The sequence below is a fragment of the Lepidothrix coronata genome, unplaced genomic scaffold, assembly GCF_001604755.1.
Source record: "Lepidothrix coronata isolate B3197 unplaced genomic scaffold, Lepidothrix_coronata-1.0 Scaffold70, whole genome shotgun sequence".
NCBI lineage: Eukaryota > Metazoa > Chordata > Aves > Passeriformes > Pipridae > Lepidothrix > Lepidothrix coronata.
In genome coordinates, this window is record NW_016690250.1 from 336,242 (window position 1) to 356,850 (window position 20,609).

Below are 20,609 nucleotides of genomic sequence, written 5' to 3' on the forward strand. Positions count from 1 at the left end.
TGATCCTTCCTGTGGGATTTTATTAAAGCTAGAAAGTAAGGTGCATTTTTCTCGCAACTAACTTACCTACTGCGTTTTAGCCTATTTCTGAAAGTCTTACTACTTATAAAGGGCAAAGTTATCTGATCTGGGTTGTACACTGAGCAATCTCAGTGTGACATTTTTGCCCTCTAGTATCATCACAGAGACAGTAATGTACAGTACTGTATAATCTTGATTTGAATATTGTTATGACAATCTGATAATTATCATTTGTAAAAGCTAAAGCACTATTTGACTCTTTGTCTGTGAAATACAAACCTGTAGATCAACTCTAACCTTACAAAACCAAAAATGAAATGTTTCTGATTCCAGGCCAAGACCAGTTTTAACAAAACATACTTACAGTATTCATCAAGCAGTAAACTGTAAGTCCAGCAGGTCACTAGTGTATTATGTTAAGTGAAGCATCAAAAATCATCTCAAACTTCACAATAAAAATAAGTAAACAGATAACCTCCATGATAAATAAATAAACACACATACATAAATAAGCATCTGAAATAAGTTATATAGTATAGTAAATAAATAACTGGTGAGATTATATTTATCCATCCACAAGTATCTTCAACTCTAAGGCAGCCTTCATAAAAACAACTTCAGCTGGTGTTGATCTGAGGGCATAGGGGAGTTTGGATGACCATGAAAAATAGCCAAACCAAAAATGAAGGCTTACCGGTGTCATTCAGATTTCACTGAAAATGTGAAGGCTTTTCAGGGGAAGACTGCATTTGTGTGTCTCATTGCTGTTTCTTTCTAATGAGGAAAGATCTTATTATGTTATCCACAGTATTATCCTCTTCTGAAGCCCTCTCCTTCTCCACTGACACTTTTTGGGGTTTGATCAGGCATTTGTTTTAGTTGGGCTGTTGATCCTCAGGTCACCATGCTTGATTATTTATTCATTCATTCATTCATTCATTTATTTATTCATATATTTATTTATTTATTTTTATGCTTCCCAGATACAGCCATTGACTACAAAAAAGCTCAATAAATACACACTGAGCTCTTCTAAATTTCTTTCTGGCATTTGGCATTAATTCAATCAGTGAGTTCTTTGAAAAGAAAGTTTTCCAAACCCGGGACAATGAACTATGGTTGTTGCTTGTCAAATACTGTGATGTTTACTTTGATTAGACTCTTATGTGTTGTTGCCACCACTGCATAGCCGTAACAGAAGTGGTGTTGTGAGGTACCATCTGTGATCTGAGGATATTAAGTCACCGAGCAAGCATACAGACCAGATACTTCTCATGTAAAATTCATTCCTTTCTCTTTCTTTCTGCTACTGCAGATTTATCCCTACCTCCTCTGTTAGTGTGAAGAGGAGCCGACACTAGAATATCTGTGGCTTTTGGGATGATGGCTGTTAGTGCTTGTTCTGACAATGTAAAGAACTTTTCTTTGTTCTTCCAAGAAAGCAATGTGAAACTCCTATGCAGCTGTTTAAGTAGATAATGAACAGGATTTATCTTTAGTGTAGGACTCTGCTAGAGAAGTGCACTGTTCAGACTGGGAGGTTATGTAACAAGCAGGAACCTGCACAGGAATTTGATTTCATTTCCTCCAGTACAGACTCCTCTAACCAGGTAAAAAAAATTCTTTCTCCACTCTCCATTGCATATGCATAAACAGCTCCACAGTCATTGGGACAGGCACCCAATTCACACGTTCAAGATGTAGTCCGTAAAACATTCCAAAAAACCCCTCTTCGCACTTTCCCATCTTCCCTGTTGCTCTGCTCTATCTGCCAGCCGTGCAGCTCATTTGACATTTACAAGATTTCTTGTCAGTTTCATTTGGTGCTGCCATTCCATCCAGCAGAGCAGTGAAAGTGAAATTGACTTAATTTAGTCTGTTTCTCTTCCTTGCTCTAGTCCCTATGTTAACTAACCAGCAAAGTGAAACTGACGAGACTTCTTGTCATTTTCACACATGGGGCTGGTCAAAGAGAAGGCAGCTGATAGGGGGCAATGCAGGAAATTGAAAGATGAAAACCAGGATTGCGGAGGAGAGAGGAAGAGAGGTGTGAGCGTACAGCAAGATCAGAGAAAATGAGTAAACATGCTTATTTCCCAGATGCACTGGATACTTTTGTATAATACAAGTGACTTCTTGGCCTCTCTCCTGAAGAGAGCAGTATGGTCTAGAACAGCGGTAGTTAGTTGTCCAGATTTATGTCCAATTTATGAGGGATGCCAAGTTAAAAGTGTTAGCCTGTAAATATAGGTCATCTGCTAGCAGGATGGAAAAAGCTTACTGCCTTGAGTTACTGTAGCTTTTGTGTCTTCAAATTTTCAGCTGCTAAAAGGAGGGGGAAAAAAAGCAGGAGGCCAACATGTACTACAGGTTGATGTCAGTGGTTGGAGGAAAAAAAGGGTTAATTTTTTCACTGAAGAAAAATTCGTACGTGATAAGATGTAGCTAAGCATCTTGTATTTTGTGAGGTTTCATGTAACTAAAAGTTGTACTACACAGGTGCTCTAGCTCAATCAAAACAATAAATAATGAACAAGCAACTGCTTTGTAACAAATCATAGTAGTTAATAAATACATTTTTTAAATGCACTTGTTAGGTCCTGTGAGCTCTTGTCATACAGTGTAAATCATGCTGGTTTATTATAGTATGTGCTAATTCATATTTCTTATAGATGCTTTATGCACATATAACCTTAGAAGTTGCAATATAAATTAGTACTATCATATGTACATGTATGCTACAAGTGCATATGTATAAGCATATGCACTGGTAGCATTTACACATACATTTTGAATGAGGCTGTGTTAATTAATTTCAGGTTATATTGCCTTCTTTCTCCACAGCTCCAAAAGAATGACCTTTTATCATTATCTGAGACCTGTGGGGGTTTTTATTCTCTGTTTTGTGTTTGTTTGTTTGTTTGTTTGTTTGTTTTTCTGAGATGTGTTTTGTTTGCTTCGTCCATTTAGGAATTAAATAGTTTTAATTACTTGGACCTGTATAAGCTTGCGGACCTCTTCAACCTGACTTTGTTGGAGAATGCAGTCATTGGCTTCCTAGTAAAACATCTCTCTGAGCTACTGAAGAGTCATCCTGAAGAAGTTCTGGCACTCCCATACTGTCTTCTTCGAGAGGTTTTTAAAAGCGATAGACTCACTTCACTCAGTGAAGAACAGATCTGGCAGGTAAGGAGATTGGTGAACAACCAGAATGTGTGATACTCTATAAACCATAGCAGTAATCTGTTGTTTTGAAACCCTGGAGCAATCTCGAGGGAGAATAAGCACTTGAGCAAAAACTGTGAATAACAACTGAGGGAAATTTCTAAATGAAGTTCCAAAAATGTTGTGTTGTGTTAATGCAATTACTTTGTTTGAAAGAGAAATTTGTCATACTGCTTAACTTGTGCTACTTAAATATAGCCCGAGATTTCCTTCCAGATCGGATTTCGTTGGTGGGAAGACATGGCTGATGCATGCAACTCAATTATCATTGCCTCTGATGAGGCTAGTGCTACAAGTCTGGTGGCAAACCTGCTTCTGCAGTCTGTCCCATTCACATCAGTCACATTTAGCGGTGTAACTTCAGTAGTCATTTAAATTGTTTGGGCCACCACAGCTGACTTTGCCTGAAGCAAATTAGAGAATCATCACACAGGCAGCTCTGCTAAGAGATGAGTGGAAGCTTCAGTGAAAGGTTTGTGGCAAAAAGCTGGAGGTGGCAATCACTTCCTTTAAAAAAGCTGGATCTAGAAAATAGCCAGATTGCTACCCATAGAATATTAACAAGATAAAAGCCTTATGTTGTGACCTGAAGTGTGTGTCTTGGGAGGAAACCTAATAGAAAAAACCCACCTCTTCAGAGAAAAACAAAAACTAAACCAAAATCTATCCTTGGAAACATTCCTATCATATCTCTTTAAAAATTGTAATTCATGATATAGTGGAAGTCAATCTCTATAATATTGGCTACCCAAAGACTTCTCTCTGTTTCCTTTTTATTGTCATGTTTTATAGAGGAAAGTATTCCTTTGTATTTCAAGGTAGAATATAACTTGCTTGAAAGAAACCTGTGCATTCTTTTTAGGAAACAGGTTATATTGATCCAACAGAGAAGACTGTGAGTCAGAAAACTGATTTATATTTCAATGCCTATTATTTATCTACTTATATTTTGGATTATTCTGAGGAAATAATTACATTTGTATGCCATCATTTTCTCTAAGTGTAAAATGTGTTTTTATCTGTGGGTCAGTTCATGTTCTGTGGATTAATAATGTCACACAGGAACAAAATATTTATTCTTAAAAGAATAAAATTTTCAAGTTAAGCTCTTCAAACCACAAAACCAGTATGTAGATGTAACTTAACCCTTCAGGCTAATAACTGGCATATTTGTTTCCAAAACTTTGAGCCTTTAGATTATGTAGTATTTTACAAAGATGATATTTTCTGCAAATACTAATATGAAGTTAGACTTTTTCCTGTCTTAATCCTTGGAGGATACCTGTGCAACAGAACCTGCAGCACACTACACATGATGATGGGTTGGGATTGGTTGAGGTTTTTTAGGCACAGTACAGTACTCTGCAGTCCTAGCCCACATTCCCTTATTCATGGAGATGTCTGATTGGCTGATAGGGTTTCATCATCATTTCTCTGCAGGGTCAGTGAAATCCCCTAGCTACATGCTTGGGTATACTTTTGCTGGAAAAGTTGCTGCAGAAAGCCATGCAAGTACAACTTCATGCTGGCTCAGTAGTGAGCAACCGCATCCAGAGTAATATGCTGTCTGTAACCTGCTGTAATGACATTTGGGAAGTGGCAGTGATGCTTTTTTCTTCCATTTTAGGCATCAGGAGTTTTTAAATCTTGTGTCACTGTCCTGTCCTGTCCTGCAGAAAGACTCAGAAATAATTTTCTTAATTGTGTGCACTCCAGTCAATGAGCACTTCGCGAGGCAAATATGACAAACGCTCTGTTTCTGTTGCAGGGTCATACTGGGGAGAGATACTTATAGGTAATATAATATGCTGCTTTCTGAGTGACAACAAACTCCACACTGTCCATTTAAGTGTTATCATAATTGCCTCTCTAAAGGTTACTAATGCTGTTCTGAAGAATTTTTTTAAACTAGTTTTCCGCTGCAGGCAAAACGTGCATGGGTGTCTTTAATTCAGTCTGTGCAACCAGGAAATAAATATATATTTATAAATATTCCAGGTCTCCAGAATGAATTAAAAGACACATATAAATATTTACCAATTTGGGCATTCAGAAGGAAATAATAAACTGGTTTTTTGCTTTATCTTAGTAAATAAGTAATTCCCTCATAGTCAACCCAATAGAAGAAAATCAAATCAGACCAGCTATATTGCCTCAAGTGTAGTTAAGTTCATCATTTTTGCTAAGGTTATAGTGGTAATGCAATATACCATGGAAGAATCTAATATTCAGCCCAGGGTGAAGATTGGGCATGCCAGAGGATTAGTGTCAGGGTGCTTTATAGAAGTGAAACTTGATGGACAGGCTGGAGACAGATCTACAGAATCTCATTAAATTGCTGAATTGTTCATTACTGGGCACTCTCACTGTAATAAAGTGCTCATTGACTTTGACAAATCCCCATCCCATGTCTTAAGGAAGAACAGCAAAGCAAGAGGTGTTGGGGAAGCTGGAGGAAATTGGCACAAAGTGGGGGAGATAATAGAAAAGCTGATGGGGGGATGCTACCATTTGATTTGTCTTACCTGTGACTAGTGTGGCCTCCTGCACACACATGCCTGCATGTTATGGTGATATTAATTCAGCATGTCCCCAAGGCACCTTTGCTAGTAGGCTGCCACGGAGCCCTAGGCACAAATTAAAGTTTCCCTCAGAGAACCTTTGAAAAGGGTGCCACTGTCTGCAGAGCACAGTTATTTACACTAGTTGGAATTCCCAATGTCCACTGGGTGATTTGATCCTAATGCACATAAAGATTAAGGCAGTTATTTTAATGTATCAAAATGTGTACACAGAATGATGCTTGAATGTGATTTAAACTGAAGTGACTGCAGTTCTTATCTGTCACATTTTGGGTTTTTGTTAGACTACCAGTTTACAATTGGATGATTTTAGGGAATATGGTGAAATACAACTGTGAACAGATCAAGTTTGAGAAAGCTAAACAGTAATAGTAATGGCAGTGTGCTAGGATATGGATTAATGTAGAGTACTACAGTAATTCCTGTTGATTTTTCAGACTCTTTGGCTTCATGTAAGTGTCTTATTTTAAGTGGAGACAATAGACAAGGACTATAATGATGTATTTCTTAAAACAAATAAGCAACAAAAAGCCCACCAGAAAGCCTGCATAGGCTGTGAAATTGGAGAAATTTACTAGCCTCCATCATTAGGGGTTTTTTAGGTGGGCTAAGCTAGTAATAATGATTATTAGTTGACATAAGATTTGGTTTCATATTGAACTTTTACATTTTTACTAGCATGTGAGATTATGAAATATTATTTTGTATACAGGAAATTTATTATTTGTCAGCTGCATTAAAATGTGTAAACTTAAAACAGTGACATGTACGAAAGAATTAAATAAAAAAAAGATGAGAGACCAAGGAAGAATCCTGAAGAAGTTGGAGGAAAAGAAGCTAATTTTTAGTATTTTTCTTCTTCATCATGATCTGTGCAGCACTTCTTTTTTCCACAGGAAGCAGTCCTGACAAGGACATAAATGTGTAGTTTATCTTGAAGTGAAAAGTGAGTCTTTTCATAATTAGCCATTATAAGATAGGTTCATTGGCTCTACTTTAAGGAAGCAGGTGAATTCTTTCTCTTGATAATTGAAAAAGTAACCAACCCTGTAAGATGGAACGTGTTGGAGAAATGTAACAGTAGAGGGCTTGTTCTTGGAACTTTAGCAAATAGAAAGCAAGCCCAAGATTTATGAAAAAAAATAATGTCAGCCTTAGTTATAATACAGTTATGCCTTATGTTTTTTATTAGAAAATTCAGTGTCACAAGTCTTAAATATTCGTATTTCAAAGATCATACTAATAGTTACATATAGAAATATCTACTGGATCATTCTGTCTCCCCACAGCACATTGGTCAGGTATTAAATACTGCCTTTCATCCAAGGTCAACTCTCAAATCACATTTGGAAATAAGTCTTAATGTGAGATCAGTATAGATTAGTTTCTTCCATCTCTGCTACTGTTTAAGTAGGTGGTTAAAGAATATATATTTTTTCAACAGCTAACATTAAAAGCAGACCAATTTTAATATTTTTCAGTGCTTTTGAAGCCAAGGTTAGAAGTTTTTTCTTGGTTTTTTTTTTTTTTTTACTTTGCCATGCATCTTGGTTTCTTGGTAATCAACAGTATAAGCAAGGAGTCTAGGAAAAACTGGTAAATAAAACTACATGAGTGGTTTATTCAGCTAGAAAACATGCAACTTTGTTGTGTCTTTTCCAGGGCTAGTCTCCTAAGACATTCTAGCCCTGTTAACTTCTTTGCATGTAAATTCTCAACTTGAGTTCATGAAGTACATGTTCCACATATGAAAGTGTAGCACTAGTTATTCTTTTTATTCCTTCAGATGTGATGTCCAAAAGCGGGTTTTGGTCTCTATATTAGAGAATTGTCTTTGCTTGAATAAATAGAACAATAAATGACAGGAAGGCTACAGTGTTATAGGTCAATATGAGTTGTTAACATCTCTTTTATAAAAATAAAAAAATGTACAAATCCAGTTTTCTTATTTCAGTCGTGTTTATCCTCTTCTAAGGGAGAGTAAAGTGCCCTATTTTCAGCTGCCTTTTTTTATACTTGAGCTCCATTTTGAATTTCCTGGTGACATTTGTGGAGGGCCAAAAGTATTCAGCAGAAATCCTGCTGTAGGATATTTTGCAGTGTACGCATTGTGGCAGAAAGGCCCAAAGACATCTTCTATTCATCCCCAGTGATGCACACATTTACCTATGCAGAACAGCAGTTTCTAAAGTGGGTTGTCATGTTCCAGTAAAAGCTTGCCACTACTTCAGTACAGTACTTGATATTTTTTCTGTCAATCTTTTGGTATTGCAGAGCAATTTTTAATATGGAGAGAGCAAAAATAATTTTTCTCAGGGATATATGTATGTTTTGATGAAATGTGGCCTAATTGCCTTGCTAAATGTGAACTAAAATTTTAGTGCAAAACAAGTAATGACATAAAATAGTAAGTGAAGGGAAGCATTTCAGTAGTCAATGTTATGTTTAAGCAGTATATTAGCCTTTCACTGTGCAAGAAATAAGCTGAAGTGCTCTCTTGGGCAATAAGTGAAATAATGTCTGGTCTAATGCTCGTTCCTAGTGAGTATTTACCCTAAGCAGAAAACCACCACACTAAAATGTAGGTGTCAGCCTCTCATCAAGTGAGAGGTAGGAGAGAAAAAAGGATTTTGATGCATATCAAGACTGATGTGAATTGGTGAGGCTACATGGGAAAATTAACATATTGCCTATGCATGTTTTGCAGTGCTTTCACCTCCTTTTTTGTACCCTTTTCACGAGTAGTCTACATAAAAGTACCAGAGGGCCACCTGTGAATCCCAGTATCCACTGTTGCACTGTGTGTATCATGACTAGCTGCAAGCAAGATCACATAGTTACCCTCAAAGTAGTGGGAAAACATAACCTATGATAGGATGCATATTTCCTTTTCCTAAGGCTAATCCTCATAAACATAGGTATCTTCCCTGATTCCTTACAGTATCTCCAGACTGTGTAGGATTAATGTTGCATATGCAATATTTTTGGTAGGACATCTGTTATATATAGGCCAAGCTGGTAGTTGTGGCCTAAGGGCTTCAAGGAGGTCAGTGTCCACTGGAACTGTGGACTAAACAGGGTTCATGCAGGATATGTGGATCAAGCAGCGGAACCTCACACTGTTCTGCTGATGTGCTCAGGGCATGCACTATTTTCCTGATACAATTTCTGCATCATTTGTAATATGCCAAAATGGCATTTTGGCTTACAGGGAAAATAAATGCTGCCCCTGTTGGCGCTGTCCCCTTATTTTATGAAACACCTTACCCCTTTGTCTGCCTTAGCTTAATTCTAATGGGATCTTAATCTTGTCCTTGACAGTAAAGTTTTGTGAACTTTACATATGCTTTTGTTCTGAACTTTTAAAAGTTTCTGCCTCCTATTTTTCCAATGTTAGCTAATATTATTATTGTTATTTATCAAGTATAGCAGTATAGAAAGGGATTTTCTCTATTAAAACTGGGTTTATGCTAGGAACAATTGTGTGTTCTTCTAATTTTCTTTTTGATGCATGTTGATTCCAATCAGGAAACTTGATTATTTTGCTGCTATTACTATGAGCAGTAGAGAATTACTGAAGAGCATTACTTTTGTTTCACTGTCCTACAGTAATATTACCTCACCTTATTTATCCCAGATTACCTTCAGAAGTGCACAGAATATCACACCAGTATTTAGAAAGGCTGCTGTGCCCATAGCTCTTGAATTTAGGTCACTTCTTCAGCTAAGCAATGGATGTGCGTTTTGATTTAGAAAGCCAAAGAACACCAAGGTGTACATGCAGCGAGACTTCGTGTTATTACATTCTGTGTTTGAATTTGTCTGTTATGGTGGGGTTTGTGTTGACTGCTATGCTCTTTGTGGCTCTAATCTACTGGAGATTAACTGAAGTATAATTGTATTAGTATACACGTATATGGTTATATAAAAAAAGGTTGCTGAGGCTATTATGAAAGCCAGGTGTGATTGGAAGTATAAATTACTTTAATTTTTAAGTTAAAGAAAATAACATGAAGTCTACAACCCACAGATACCACAGATGATCAAATGAGGCAGTCTGTTGTTTCTACCTTAATTAATGTCTTCCATTCAGAGATATAAATGTTAGTAATCTCTACTCTTTCAAACTCCCAGTAAAGCTGTTTAACACTGTTACCAGTCGACTTAAGCTTGTGGAAAATGAGAGAAAATTAGAAGCTCTTGTGAGAATTCCAAGCTCCATATTTCAACAAGTTTTCCTTTGGGAGCTGGTAGAAGCATTACTTCTATTTGTAACTACAAAGCCAAAGAAGAGAAAAGAAAGAAAGAAAGTTGAATTCTAGGTTTTCTGAAATCATACAAATTGTCATCAATATGTTAAGATGTTTAGAATCTAGTTTTGGGGTTGAGCACCTAAAATAATTGTGCCATGGCAGATGTAGTAAAGTTGCACTCATATGTCTAGACCTGCTAGTAAGTGGATTAGTTCAGCATGACTGCTGAGATCTGATTAGCTGTTGTCCTGTGCTGTCATGTCTGCTCCAGGACCAGGACACTAGTGGCTCCAGGAGGTTGAGGAGGCAAGGAGATAGAAAAGCAGTGACACTCCTGCACATCTTTGCTTACACCAACTGTGCCACCCTTGGCAGCTTCCAGATGTGCAAGTGATCTGCATGGCTGGGGGTTTCATTGCCTTAGGACAAAGGGTTCCTTACACTCCTTTGATCACCTTGGACTCCCTCGTGTCAGGGAGAAATGGAAGAAATTACAACAAATACATTTGTCAAAAAGATCTTAAGAAGCCTTACTGTGAAGTGGCTTCCAAGCTATAGGTCTATGTGGGATAGTAATGACAGATCTAAAGATCACAGTCTCTGAAGTGAAAATCTATGCTGAAAAGCTTTCAAAGTGCTCCTTTAGGGTGGAGCCTATTTTAATGTTTATGTGAAACAGTAGAAGTGTGCATTTTATGAGGTTCAGCTTTTGGCAGTTGCAGGTGTTTGTTTGCTTCAGATATTATTTAGTCAGTTTAAATAATAAATTTATGTTTGTGTTAATCTTGTAGCGGGGAAGCTCTGATGTTCCTAATTCATTAGATACATTTGGAATCTTAAATCATTTACAAATGTGGTTCTAAGTGTGTGACTTATTTTTTAAAAGAAATAGCTTTTATGAGAAAGATAAGTTGATTTTGAAAAAGTAAACTCATCGCTTAAAAATGATACCTGCATTAATCTGAAGCCCGTCATGTGGGGATTAAATGAAAGTCAATAAATTGATGGAGAGAGTGGGGTTTGTTCAGGCTGGAGAAGAGAAGGCTTCAGAAAGACCTTGTGGCAGCCTTTCAGTACCTAAAGGGGGCCTACAAGAGAGCTAGAGAGGGACTTTTTACAGGGGCACATAGTGATAGCACAGGAGGCTATGGTTTTAAACTGAAAGAGAGTGGGTTTGGATTAGATATTTGGAAAAAATTCTTTACTGTGAGAGTGGTGAAGCACTGGAACAGGTTGCCCAGAGAAATTGTGGATGCCCCATCCCCTGAAGTGTTCAAGGCCAGATTGGATGAGGCTTTGAGCAACCTGGTGTAATGGACTCTGCCCACAGCGGGGGATTGGAACTAATGACTTCTGAGGTCCCTTCGAACCCAAACCATTCTGTGATTTCAGTTGGAAAATTTGACCTCGGTGGTTTTGTAGTAACAGTGTGTTGAGAGCCTGCATATTTATAAACCAACTAAGAAGAGCATATACTTTGGAGTACGTTTTTGTGTGTGACCAAAGATATTAATGACATACAAGTCCTGTATAGCTGTTGTAAAGATTATTATAGAAAATGATACATTTTTCTGTGATTTGTTGGATTTGTCTATTAAATCCCTAGAAAATTATACCCTAACAATAGGGAAGAAAGGAATAGGAATCTTTTTACATTCAAGAACTATTTAGACTAATTTTCACAGAGCTGAATTGCATTTTTATAGAATTTTGTTGATTTTGTGCCTATTTCATTTTCTAACAACTTTTACTGATGAAAGCTTGTAGGTTCCTGTCTCCATAGTGAGCCACTACACTTCTGAAATACATTTCAGAGGTAAAAGTAATGAGAGGAATAGCAATAAAAACAATGTGATGGTGAAAAGTTGTCATTTCCACTTATAATTATGTACCAGCAACTTATTTTAATGCTAAATGTGGCTATGTAAAGTTTCAATGCATTTGATGTCAGCCTGAATGTTTCCTCTAAAAATAAAAAAGAGTGAGTCTAGATTTTGAAATGATGGCTCCTGGGAGGAAGATCCTTTTCCACCTCCCATGTGCTCTGTCCTTACCCTGTTCCAGAAAAGATAAAAGCTATCATAAACCCTGATCTCCTTAAACTGAAATAAAATCACAGTTAAGAGCCCTAGTTAGACAGATGTGTTTATGAAGAGATAAGCTTCTGTTCTTTGCAGCTTAAGAAAAACTTACCAGATATAAAGCACCTAGTAATGTTGGTTCTAGCATCATAACAAATGATGGAGGGTCCAAACTTGTGCATTTTCTGATGAATTAGAAAATGGATGGCAAGAAGTTTTTACCTCAGAGCTTCTTGCCATTTGATCCAATTATTAAAGGAGAGTCAGGTTTTAGGGACCTATGAATCTACATTTTAGGAATGTTTATGATGGGGAGACTTCCTTTTAGTTTCTAACTATCTATGGCTGGACTTGTTTCAAAGAAAAAAGTGAGATTGTGTCTCTGGAAAAAGCAAGATTGTGTTTCTGGAGGCCATATTTTGAATTTGGTTTTATTGCTTTGCTTTGCTCTTGTTTTATTTGCTTTGCTTTGTCATCCTCCACAAATTCCTTTTTTGATGATCTTGTTAAAACAAAATTTACCTTGATTGCAGGAGTAGGTTGAGCCTTTCCAGTGTGATCAATCCCAGCTCGCTCATTTTATTTTTGTACGCTCCCAGCTGTGACAGTCATTGCAATGCACAGGAAAATAGAGTGGTTGTGAGTAGTGGGGTAGCTGTAAATTCTGTTGCAATAGAAGCTACACACAAGCTCATACATTAAACACACACCTCTAAGTATGGAGTGTCATTGCTAGGAGTTACACTGGGCCTTGCTTGCTCCTTCTATCATAGTGAAACAACAAGTTAGGTGCAAGAAGCGCATTTGTAGGTCTGCCTTTGTAGAGAAGCTCCAAATGACTCTAGAGGAAACTCCTTCGTGGTTTGAGGACCTGGTTGCACAAGAGTAAGAGTGGACTTGAAGCACACTATGGGATAGTTTTGTCTTTGCTGCTCCAAAGTTAAGAAAAAAATGCAGTTTTATTGCTTGTATGGAGATGTACTTTAGAGCTGAAAAAATGCCTCAAGTACTTTTGACAGATGATATTTAGGGAACTGTCTTATCCTCAGTTTCCGATACCTGCATCTCACCAGACTTTGCTCTGTGGCATGGAGCACCAAAATCTCCACAGGATTTTTGTAGTGGAGTAAAGAGACTCAGTTGGACATCTTGAGGGGACAGAAGATTTTGATTAAGCCGCTTAATTTTTCTCTCTCTTAGTTCCCGCTTTGTGAAAGTGGTTGAAATGTACACTTCTCTCAGAGAAGCTTGAGTTTTACTGCTTATAAATTGCTTTGAGATACTTGGAAGGAAAATGCTATATAATTTTGAAGTTCAGATTCCCCAGAAGGTGTAAAATGGCAAGCTTCCATGAGCTGTGATAATTTACAACAGCTGAGAGTTTACCTTCTGTCTGTACCTTACTTCACTTTGAGCTCCAGTAGATGAGAAGTTCAGTTTTTCTTTTATAGCAACTCTTCCTTACCGTATATCATTTTATATATTAATGTAGTTTGGCTAACCTTTTGTAAAGCCGATTTTTTGATCATGGTTGTTTTATTGTAAGTTTAAAAAGTGGAAATATCTTTATTGAGTTTAGTCAATATCTTCCAGGTGGACTTCTTCCTAGTCTCATTGCCAGTAAATGTATGAAATAGAGAAAATGTGAAAAGAACTGAATACAATTTTGAAAAGCATACATTCTATTCTTAACTGTTATTATTAAACTGGCAGTTTTTTCTATGTGTTTCATAAGAAACACATACATAAAAAATTGAACTAACACTGTCTCTCTCACAAACCTTTTTGATAAAATAATGTCCCTTTTGAGAAGGCCATTATAATTATATAGCACCGGGGAAGAAGGAAACTTGCAGTAAATCACTGGACTGAGAATGCAAGGGACTCTACTTGGTTGGTGGAGATTTTGTCTTTGGATGAAGAATTCCTCTCTTCCTCACAAGGATGCTGTGCATAAAAATTTAATGAAAGTTTCTGAGATGGAAGTACAGGTATTAAAATTGTTACCAGTGGATCTGTTTAATTATGACTAAGAAATCTGCCAAAAATGTGTAGGTTGTGTACCCTCCTTGCACCAATTGAAAGACTGTACAGGACAATATTTTTGTCTGGCAGCCTTGTGAGGAAATTGGGCAACTGGTGATGATTGCTTTTCAGCTTAAATGCTTTAAAAAGATGGATCTTGTCAGCACTTGAGAAAAATTGAGAAGTATTTTTAATACATTGTGATTCACTTTAAAGCCATTTATTTTTATAATTTTTTTTATTAATACAGCTGCATTATGTACCTCTCCTTTAATCACAGTATAATATCATGAAATAAATCTAGACACTTCAGCCAATAACTCTGCTTGGTGCAGTGTTTTTCAGCCAAAAGATCGAAATCAAATTTCTGCCTCTTGCAAAGTGGCTTACAGGCAGCAGAGCTCATGTTCTGAAAGTTGCAGGTTGTCTTGGCATCACACAGATCTCAAAACAGCAAACTCCAACCAAGACATATAGTAATTCTTATTTAGCAGACCAAGAGCTTCCCTAAGTAGTATTCTGGACAAATCCACTGCAGCTTTTGTAGAGGTTGATCGCAGGTCAGGAGGACATACACTAAAAAGTGCTTTCACCCTCCAGATATAATGAACCTTGGTCTTCTCTAATCTTCCTTTGGGGCCATATATTTCCTGAAGTCATAACTCATTTATATTTGGCTTCCCTCCTTATTGCCTGAGCCAATCCCTCGGTCCTCCAAACCCTGTCCATCTGTGAAGCTAAGAGTCTGACTGCATGGCAGTGATTATGTTTGAGTCTGGAAGGATGCATATTTTGTCTTTCCTGCCAGCTGGGATCTCAGTCTTCAGTTTGGGAAGACACTTTAGGGGCCTTCCTGTACACAATGCCAGTGCCACTGCTGAAGCAAGGATCTAGAACTAGTGTGGGATTGGCTGGGTAGGAGTTGGGGACAAATAGCAGAATAACGGGATCTTTGAATATGTGCTGTGATCCCTTGTGATGGGGAAATCTGAATGTGAGACATTGCTATTTATGTAAAGAAACATGTTTGCTTCTGAGTCTTCTTTCTGCTGCATCCAAGAAAGCATGTGTTGGCAGCTTCCCAAACTGTTACTTCCCTTCCTCACTGGTGTGTTAGGAATGTTTTGGGTTCATTCCCAAGAGTTCACTAAATATATAGATATATACATAGATATATATATATTTCATAAACAGTGTCTTTATATTTGGAAAATATTTAATATTTTAAATGGAAGGAAAGTGAAACTCAGCTGTCAGCCAAGTGGAAGCACTGAGGGGGAAGTACTTGCCAAATCACTGGAAGACTGGGCAACTTTGGTTGTGCTTCTTTTACCTAGGACTTGGAGCTAATAAATCTTAATTGGGCTGGCTTGAAGCCTTCGTGCTCTCTGAGGGTAGCAAGACTTCTCTAACTATACAAATAATAAGGACCAGAAAGCTTTTCAATTTACTTACATTAACAGTAGACTTCAATAATTCTAAATGGCTTCCTCTGTGTCAGCAAGGATGTGCAAGTCTGCTCACAGCTTCTTCCACTGAGGGCACTTGTGTGTCTTCCACTTAGATGAATGTTCTGCTTATGACCCCAAACTTTTAATGAACTAAAACTTGCATTCTGTCATATGAGAAGAGGTATACGACATAAAATTTCTTAAGAGCCATTGGTGTTTGGATCAAACTTCTCTATCCAGTCCCCCTTCAGGCAAATCTTAATCTTGGCTTCTAAGCTGCTTTTTTGTTTTAGTATGCTGACCTGAACATTGGCAAGCATTTTGTGATGCTTGACAAACTAGAAAACATCTGATGATGACCAGGATCACAGAACAAAAGATTTACCACTCACCACTTGAAATACTTGCTTCTTTGAGAGGTACTATTCAGTTTGATTCTTTTTGACCTCACTTTCATTAGAGCAGAATTGTGAGGATGGGAATCCATGTGGCTGGAGCAGTGCGAGTCTGGGAGAGGAAATGAACTAGCTGAGGAGGTGCAGGAAACTTGAATCTTTCATTCTTTCCAAATTTTGCCTAAGCAGCCCCTAAATTTTTTCCCCTTTTTTTTTTACCCCGTTCATTTGTGAGACACTGAATCTATGCTGATAGTAAGGTAAGAAACACCTGGTGGGATTGATTAATTTTCCATCCTTTCGAATGTGGGAATGAACAACTCAACCCACCAGAAAACTAAATATTGATGCTGTCAGTGGCATGATAATTGGTCTCTGCTTTCATCTCCAAACAAACCTTTGCTTGGATTCTATTATTCATTCAAAGAGGAAAAGTGTTATTAATGCAGTGTTCTTTAATTTTTTTTCTTTTGTGTGTGTGAGAGAGAGAACAGGAGAGCAATAATGCAATAAATATATCAGCTAAGAGAAAACATTTGCAAGAGATCTTTGCCCATTTTTTTTAATCTTCTCTTATCATGAAGAATGTGAGCTGTGATAAATTGTTCTGCTAATCAAACAGCACTGAAAGGTTAGGTCACTGGAAGTCTTTAGTCATTTTGTGCTTTTCAAGAGTGAATTTGTTAAAATTATGCTGAATACCCACTTAAAGCCTGGGCTGAAAACCATACCTGTGTTTTATAACTCTGCACTGTCAGAACCCATAATAAGTCAAACATTCTTTCAGAGGTACTCATAAGGGAGAAAAAACCCTGTAAATTTAAGAGTAATTTCAGATTGTAAATGAAAAAGAGAGGCACGACTGTTCATTTGCACCAATCATGCCTTCCTTTCATCTGCTCTGATTAGGCCTGGTGCGGTTTCATCAAACTACTCCATCACTGAGCTGTCACTCCAGTCGTCTGTTGATTGAAAACAATCAGGGCTCTGATGGCACAATTATTCTGACCCTTTAACTAGAGGCTGCTGTGATAATGAAAGGTTGATTATGATAGTTTGTGCCTCTTTCAGTTTGCCAAGAAGGTTAATTTGGGCATCAGACGGATGTTTAATGGGCGCTTGCTGGCTACACTGAGGTAAATGAGAACGTGCAGTCTTCGATATTGCACGGATATAGTTTGGCTGTCAATCATTGTCATTTTGAGTTTGTGCCTCACACTCTGGAAATCACATTTTATTTTTTCCTTGGGATTTAATTTATTCTGTGCCCTGAGGAAGTTCTTTCACTCTGTGACCTTCACAGTAGCTTTCTCTGTCTTTTTTCCCTTCCCTCACATGAAGCCCAAAGGCATAATACATCTAGAGGAACGTTTTTCTTTCATTTTTCACATTAAAAAAAAAAAAAAAGGAAATTTTAAAATCCCTGTTTATCAGCTTACCCTGAACAGAGCAAATGTTTTAATTCTAATTGTAAAATCAGAATGAGCAAATGGAAGCATGCCTAGTTGCTAATGCAGCGCCGCACTGGGGGCTGCTTACGTAGGCACACATTTGTAAAACTGACAAACAGGTAATTTTAAAATGTCTCTGTGTAAAGAGGGTGGGGGATGGCACAGCTTTGTTTTCACAGGCTACACGCACATGCCTCAGCTCAGTGCCTCGTAAATGTGGTCTCAGTCACTGTACTACAACTTTTTGAGTTGGAAAGTCTCTTCAGGGTTCGGGGCAAAAGGCATTTCACTGCTGATTCAGAGATTATTAATATTTACTGTGTTCAGACTGAGAGAATCATATGCATAATTTTGTAGTTGTTTGGCTCAAGGTGCACAAGAAATGCAAATACCTCATAATTTTGATTGTTCCACATGCAGCTCATTACAGTCTTATTTTTATGCACATTTTAAATTCAAAATAAAAAGAAGAAAAAGATTTTTATCTTTAAGCCTTTCCTGCGTCTAGGCTTGAGACATTCATTTTCCATGCTGCCCACTGAAAGATAGTACCTGACTGATAAAATTGCAGAGAGTCTGAAGGCTGTGCTGTGTGGTTACTACCTTCTAAAAATATTCATGTGTAACTCAAGGCTTTGAAAAATTGTGTGTATGTGTTTTGTTGTGTCATGGGGTTTTTTTCGTCAGCACTTCTTACATTTTTCTTCTTAAATGGGTGATACAGACCAATTTCATTCACCTTACTTAAATAAAATGCTTAAATGAATATCCTAAGGCTTTTGTCCTTTGTAGTCTCTAGAGAGAGAGGAGGACTTAGGACCCTTTTAGAGGTCCAGATTTAGACCCTTTGGAAATCCCTGTTCGTTGTCAATAGAGATGTGGTTCCAGTCTGGAACACCTGAGGCTTGCTGAGTTAGATAAAATCCAAAAAAAAGCAAAATTATGTGTGTCTAGAGCTAAAATATGTATTTCCAGGGTTTTCAAAGACCTAACTAGTGAAGTCCAAGTTTTATTTTTTGAAGTTCCCTTGGTGGTGCTTTAAGGTGATTGCTGTAATAACTGTGTTGCTTTCATGACTCTTTTTGGCTTATCAGTCAATAGGATCAGATTTATAGTGCTGTCCAATATGCTAAGGATACAAAGATATTGACTTTTTTTTCTGGCCAAAATGTTTTGCTTATTTTAAGAAACAGGTGAGATTTGTTTTGAAAGAAGAGATTTGTGGTTCTTCGCGGTATATCATCAACAGATTGTCACATACAAATCAGATAATTTGTGTTGCATATATCTGTTCTCAGTCCAGGAAAATACATCTCTCCACTTTTGTTTCCATATTTAAAATTTTCTTTTCTCCTAAAATGGGAATGTTCACGAAGTTGTTATAATTAAGATTTCCATTTGTTTTAATGAGACAATGTGAATTCATTGTTTTAAAACTTTAGAAAATTTGTTCCTTGTATTTGTTGTTGCTAAAAAAACCAAACAAACCAACTCCCAAAAAGACAACACTCCAACGTCCTCATTTTTTCCACTACTGTCACCTTTTTGGCTTCATTTCAGTTATTAGACACCTTAGATGATATAAAGTACCACATTTCCTTTGCAGTCCATTGGGCTACAGTATGAATACATCAGCTAAAAAGCAGACCAAGATGACTTTAATAGAGTTCCTGTGGCCCCTGTCAGAGCCCAGACTTAGAAAACTGTTTAATTTCTTGGAACTCTGTGAACAGCAACTTTCCCTGGCACTGACTTTATGACTTAAAGTAGTTTCCAGGTGAACCTGAGCCTAATAAGTATGAGTATGTCAAGTTTTTTGCAGTCATAAAGTAGCTTGGCTTTTCTGATTAGAAAACTTGCTGTGATGTCAAGTGAAGGTCTGGCACGTTCCCTAGCAGAGTGACGGGAGAAGGACTGCAGGGGGATGCTGAGCGGGCAAGGCAGAGGTGTGATGGGCTCTCTTGCTTTCTGGGATAACTGGTAGCCCAAAAGACTAGGTAACTACTTCCTGCAGGGTTATCTTCAACAGCAGTGAAATTCCTTATTCAGCTTTAACCTCCACTGCCTCTGTGCCCTCTCCGGCTGTGGGATGTGTGTGGTATGTACACCATTAACAGTCGGGAGGGAAGGACTGAGCTCCGAGGCTGTGTGACTTGGACTGGAAGCGGAAGCAGGTGTTGGAAGAGCAATGAATCACTATCTGACATGCAAGTATACTTCTATGTACGCTCCAACTGTGCCACGGCATATTTTTCCATCTCTTTTCTGCTGTTTTGAGGATGCACTCTATTGCTAAATCGTGTAATGTAACCTTGAAAAAGAAGAATCCTGTGGGTTAAGGCATTAGAATAAGAGAATTAATCTGGTTTGAAAATCCTGTCCTTCTGAGGGTCTACATTTGTCATTTACTTAGTTTAGAAGATGAATATGGCAAAATATATTATTTATTAAAGTTGATATAGGCACTAGGCTGTAGCTTCCTTTTCTCACACATTCTTACATTAAAATTAATAGAAAAGAAGCTTCTAGCAGTTTAAACAGAATTTGCCTATATGGCAGAAGGAGTAGGAGCCTTTCCTTGTTTTTGTAAATTATTTAGCAGTGATACAAATATTTTAAAGCTCAAAATTGTGGATGGTCTCTTTTTTTTCTTTTTTTTTTTACTTGCTTACTTGTTAGCATGTTAAACACAGTTGTAATTTCAAGTGCTATTGGTGTCTCCATAGAGAAGCTGGAACGTCTTTCCTTACAGCATCATAAAGTCTATAATGGCTTTAACTTTATTTTGCCAATACTGATTATAGTTGCTAATTGTTACTGCCAGTGCAGCTAAAACATAGGCACTATAATTAGTGTATAGACATGGTGAATTTTGGAGTTTCTATGTAGGCACCAGGTTTCTAAGTCTGGATTAAACAAAACCTGAGTAAAGGTGTTATAAATTGTGTTGATAAATATACAGATGTTTGCTGGTATCATACATGGAAGTTTCCGTCTCTGCCATATGTTGATGAGAGGTATATTTGGCTCCTTTGCACTGAAGGAAATTTAGAACTGTGTTACAGCCCATCAGTGGCTGTTTCTACTACAAGTGGTTTTGTTTTGTCATCTTCCTTCTCTTCCAG

At 37.5% G+C, this 20,609-nt stretch overlaps 1 protein-coding gene across 5 annotated transcripts in view; it reads left to right on the top strand.

Moving 5' to 3' along the window:
- KLHL32 (kelch like family member 32) overlaps nucleotides 1–20,609 on the top strand; it is a 120,263-nt gene that overhangs the window by 78,300 nt on the left and 21,354 nt on the right. For 3 of the 5 annotated variants that reach the window (XM_017818729.1, XM_017818730.1, XM_017818733.1), the window contains 2 exons: nucleotides 1,521–1,631; nucleotides 2,992–3,207. In XM_017818729.1, coding sequence (XP_017674218.1) covers nucleotides 1,521–1,631; nucleotides 2,992–3,207 — 327 coding nt within the window. Of the gene's footprint in view, nucleotides 1–1,520; nucleotides 1,632–2,991; nucleotides 3,208–20,609 lie in introns of those variants that run through there. The other 2 variants (XM_017818732.1, XM_017818735.1) reach the window with 2 other exon arrangements.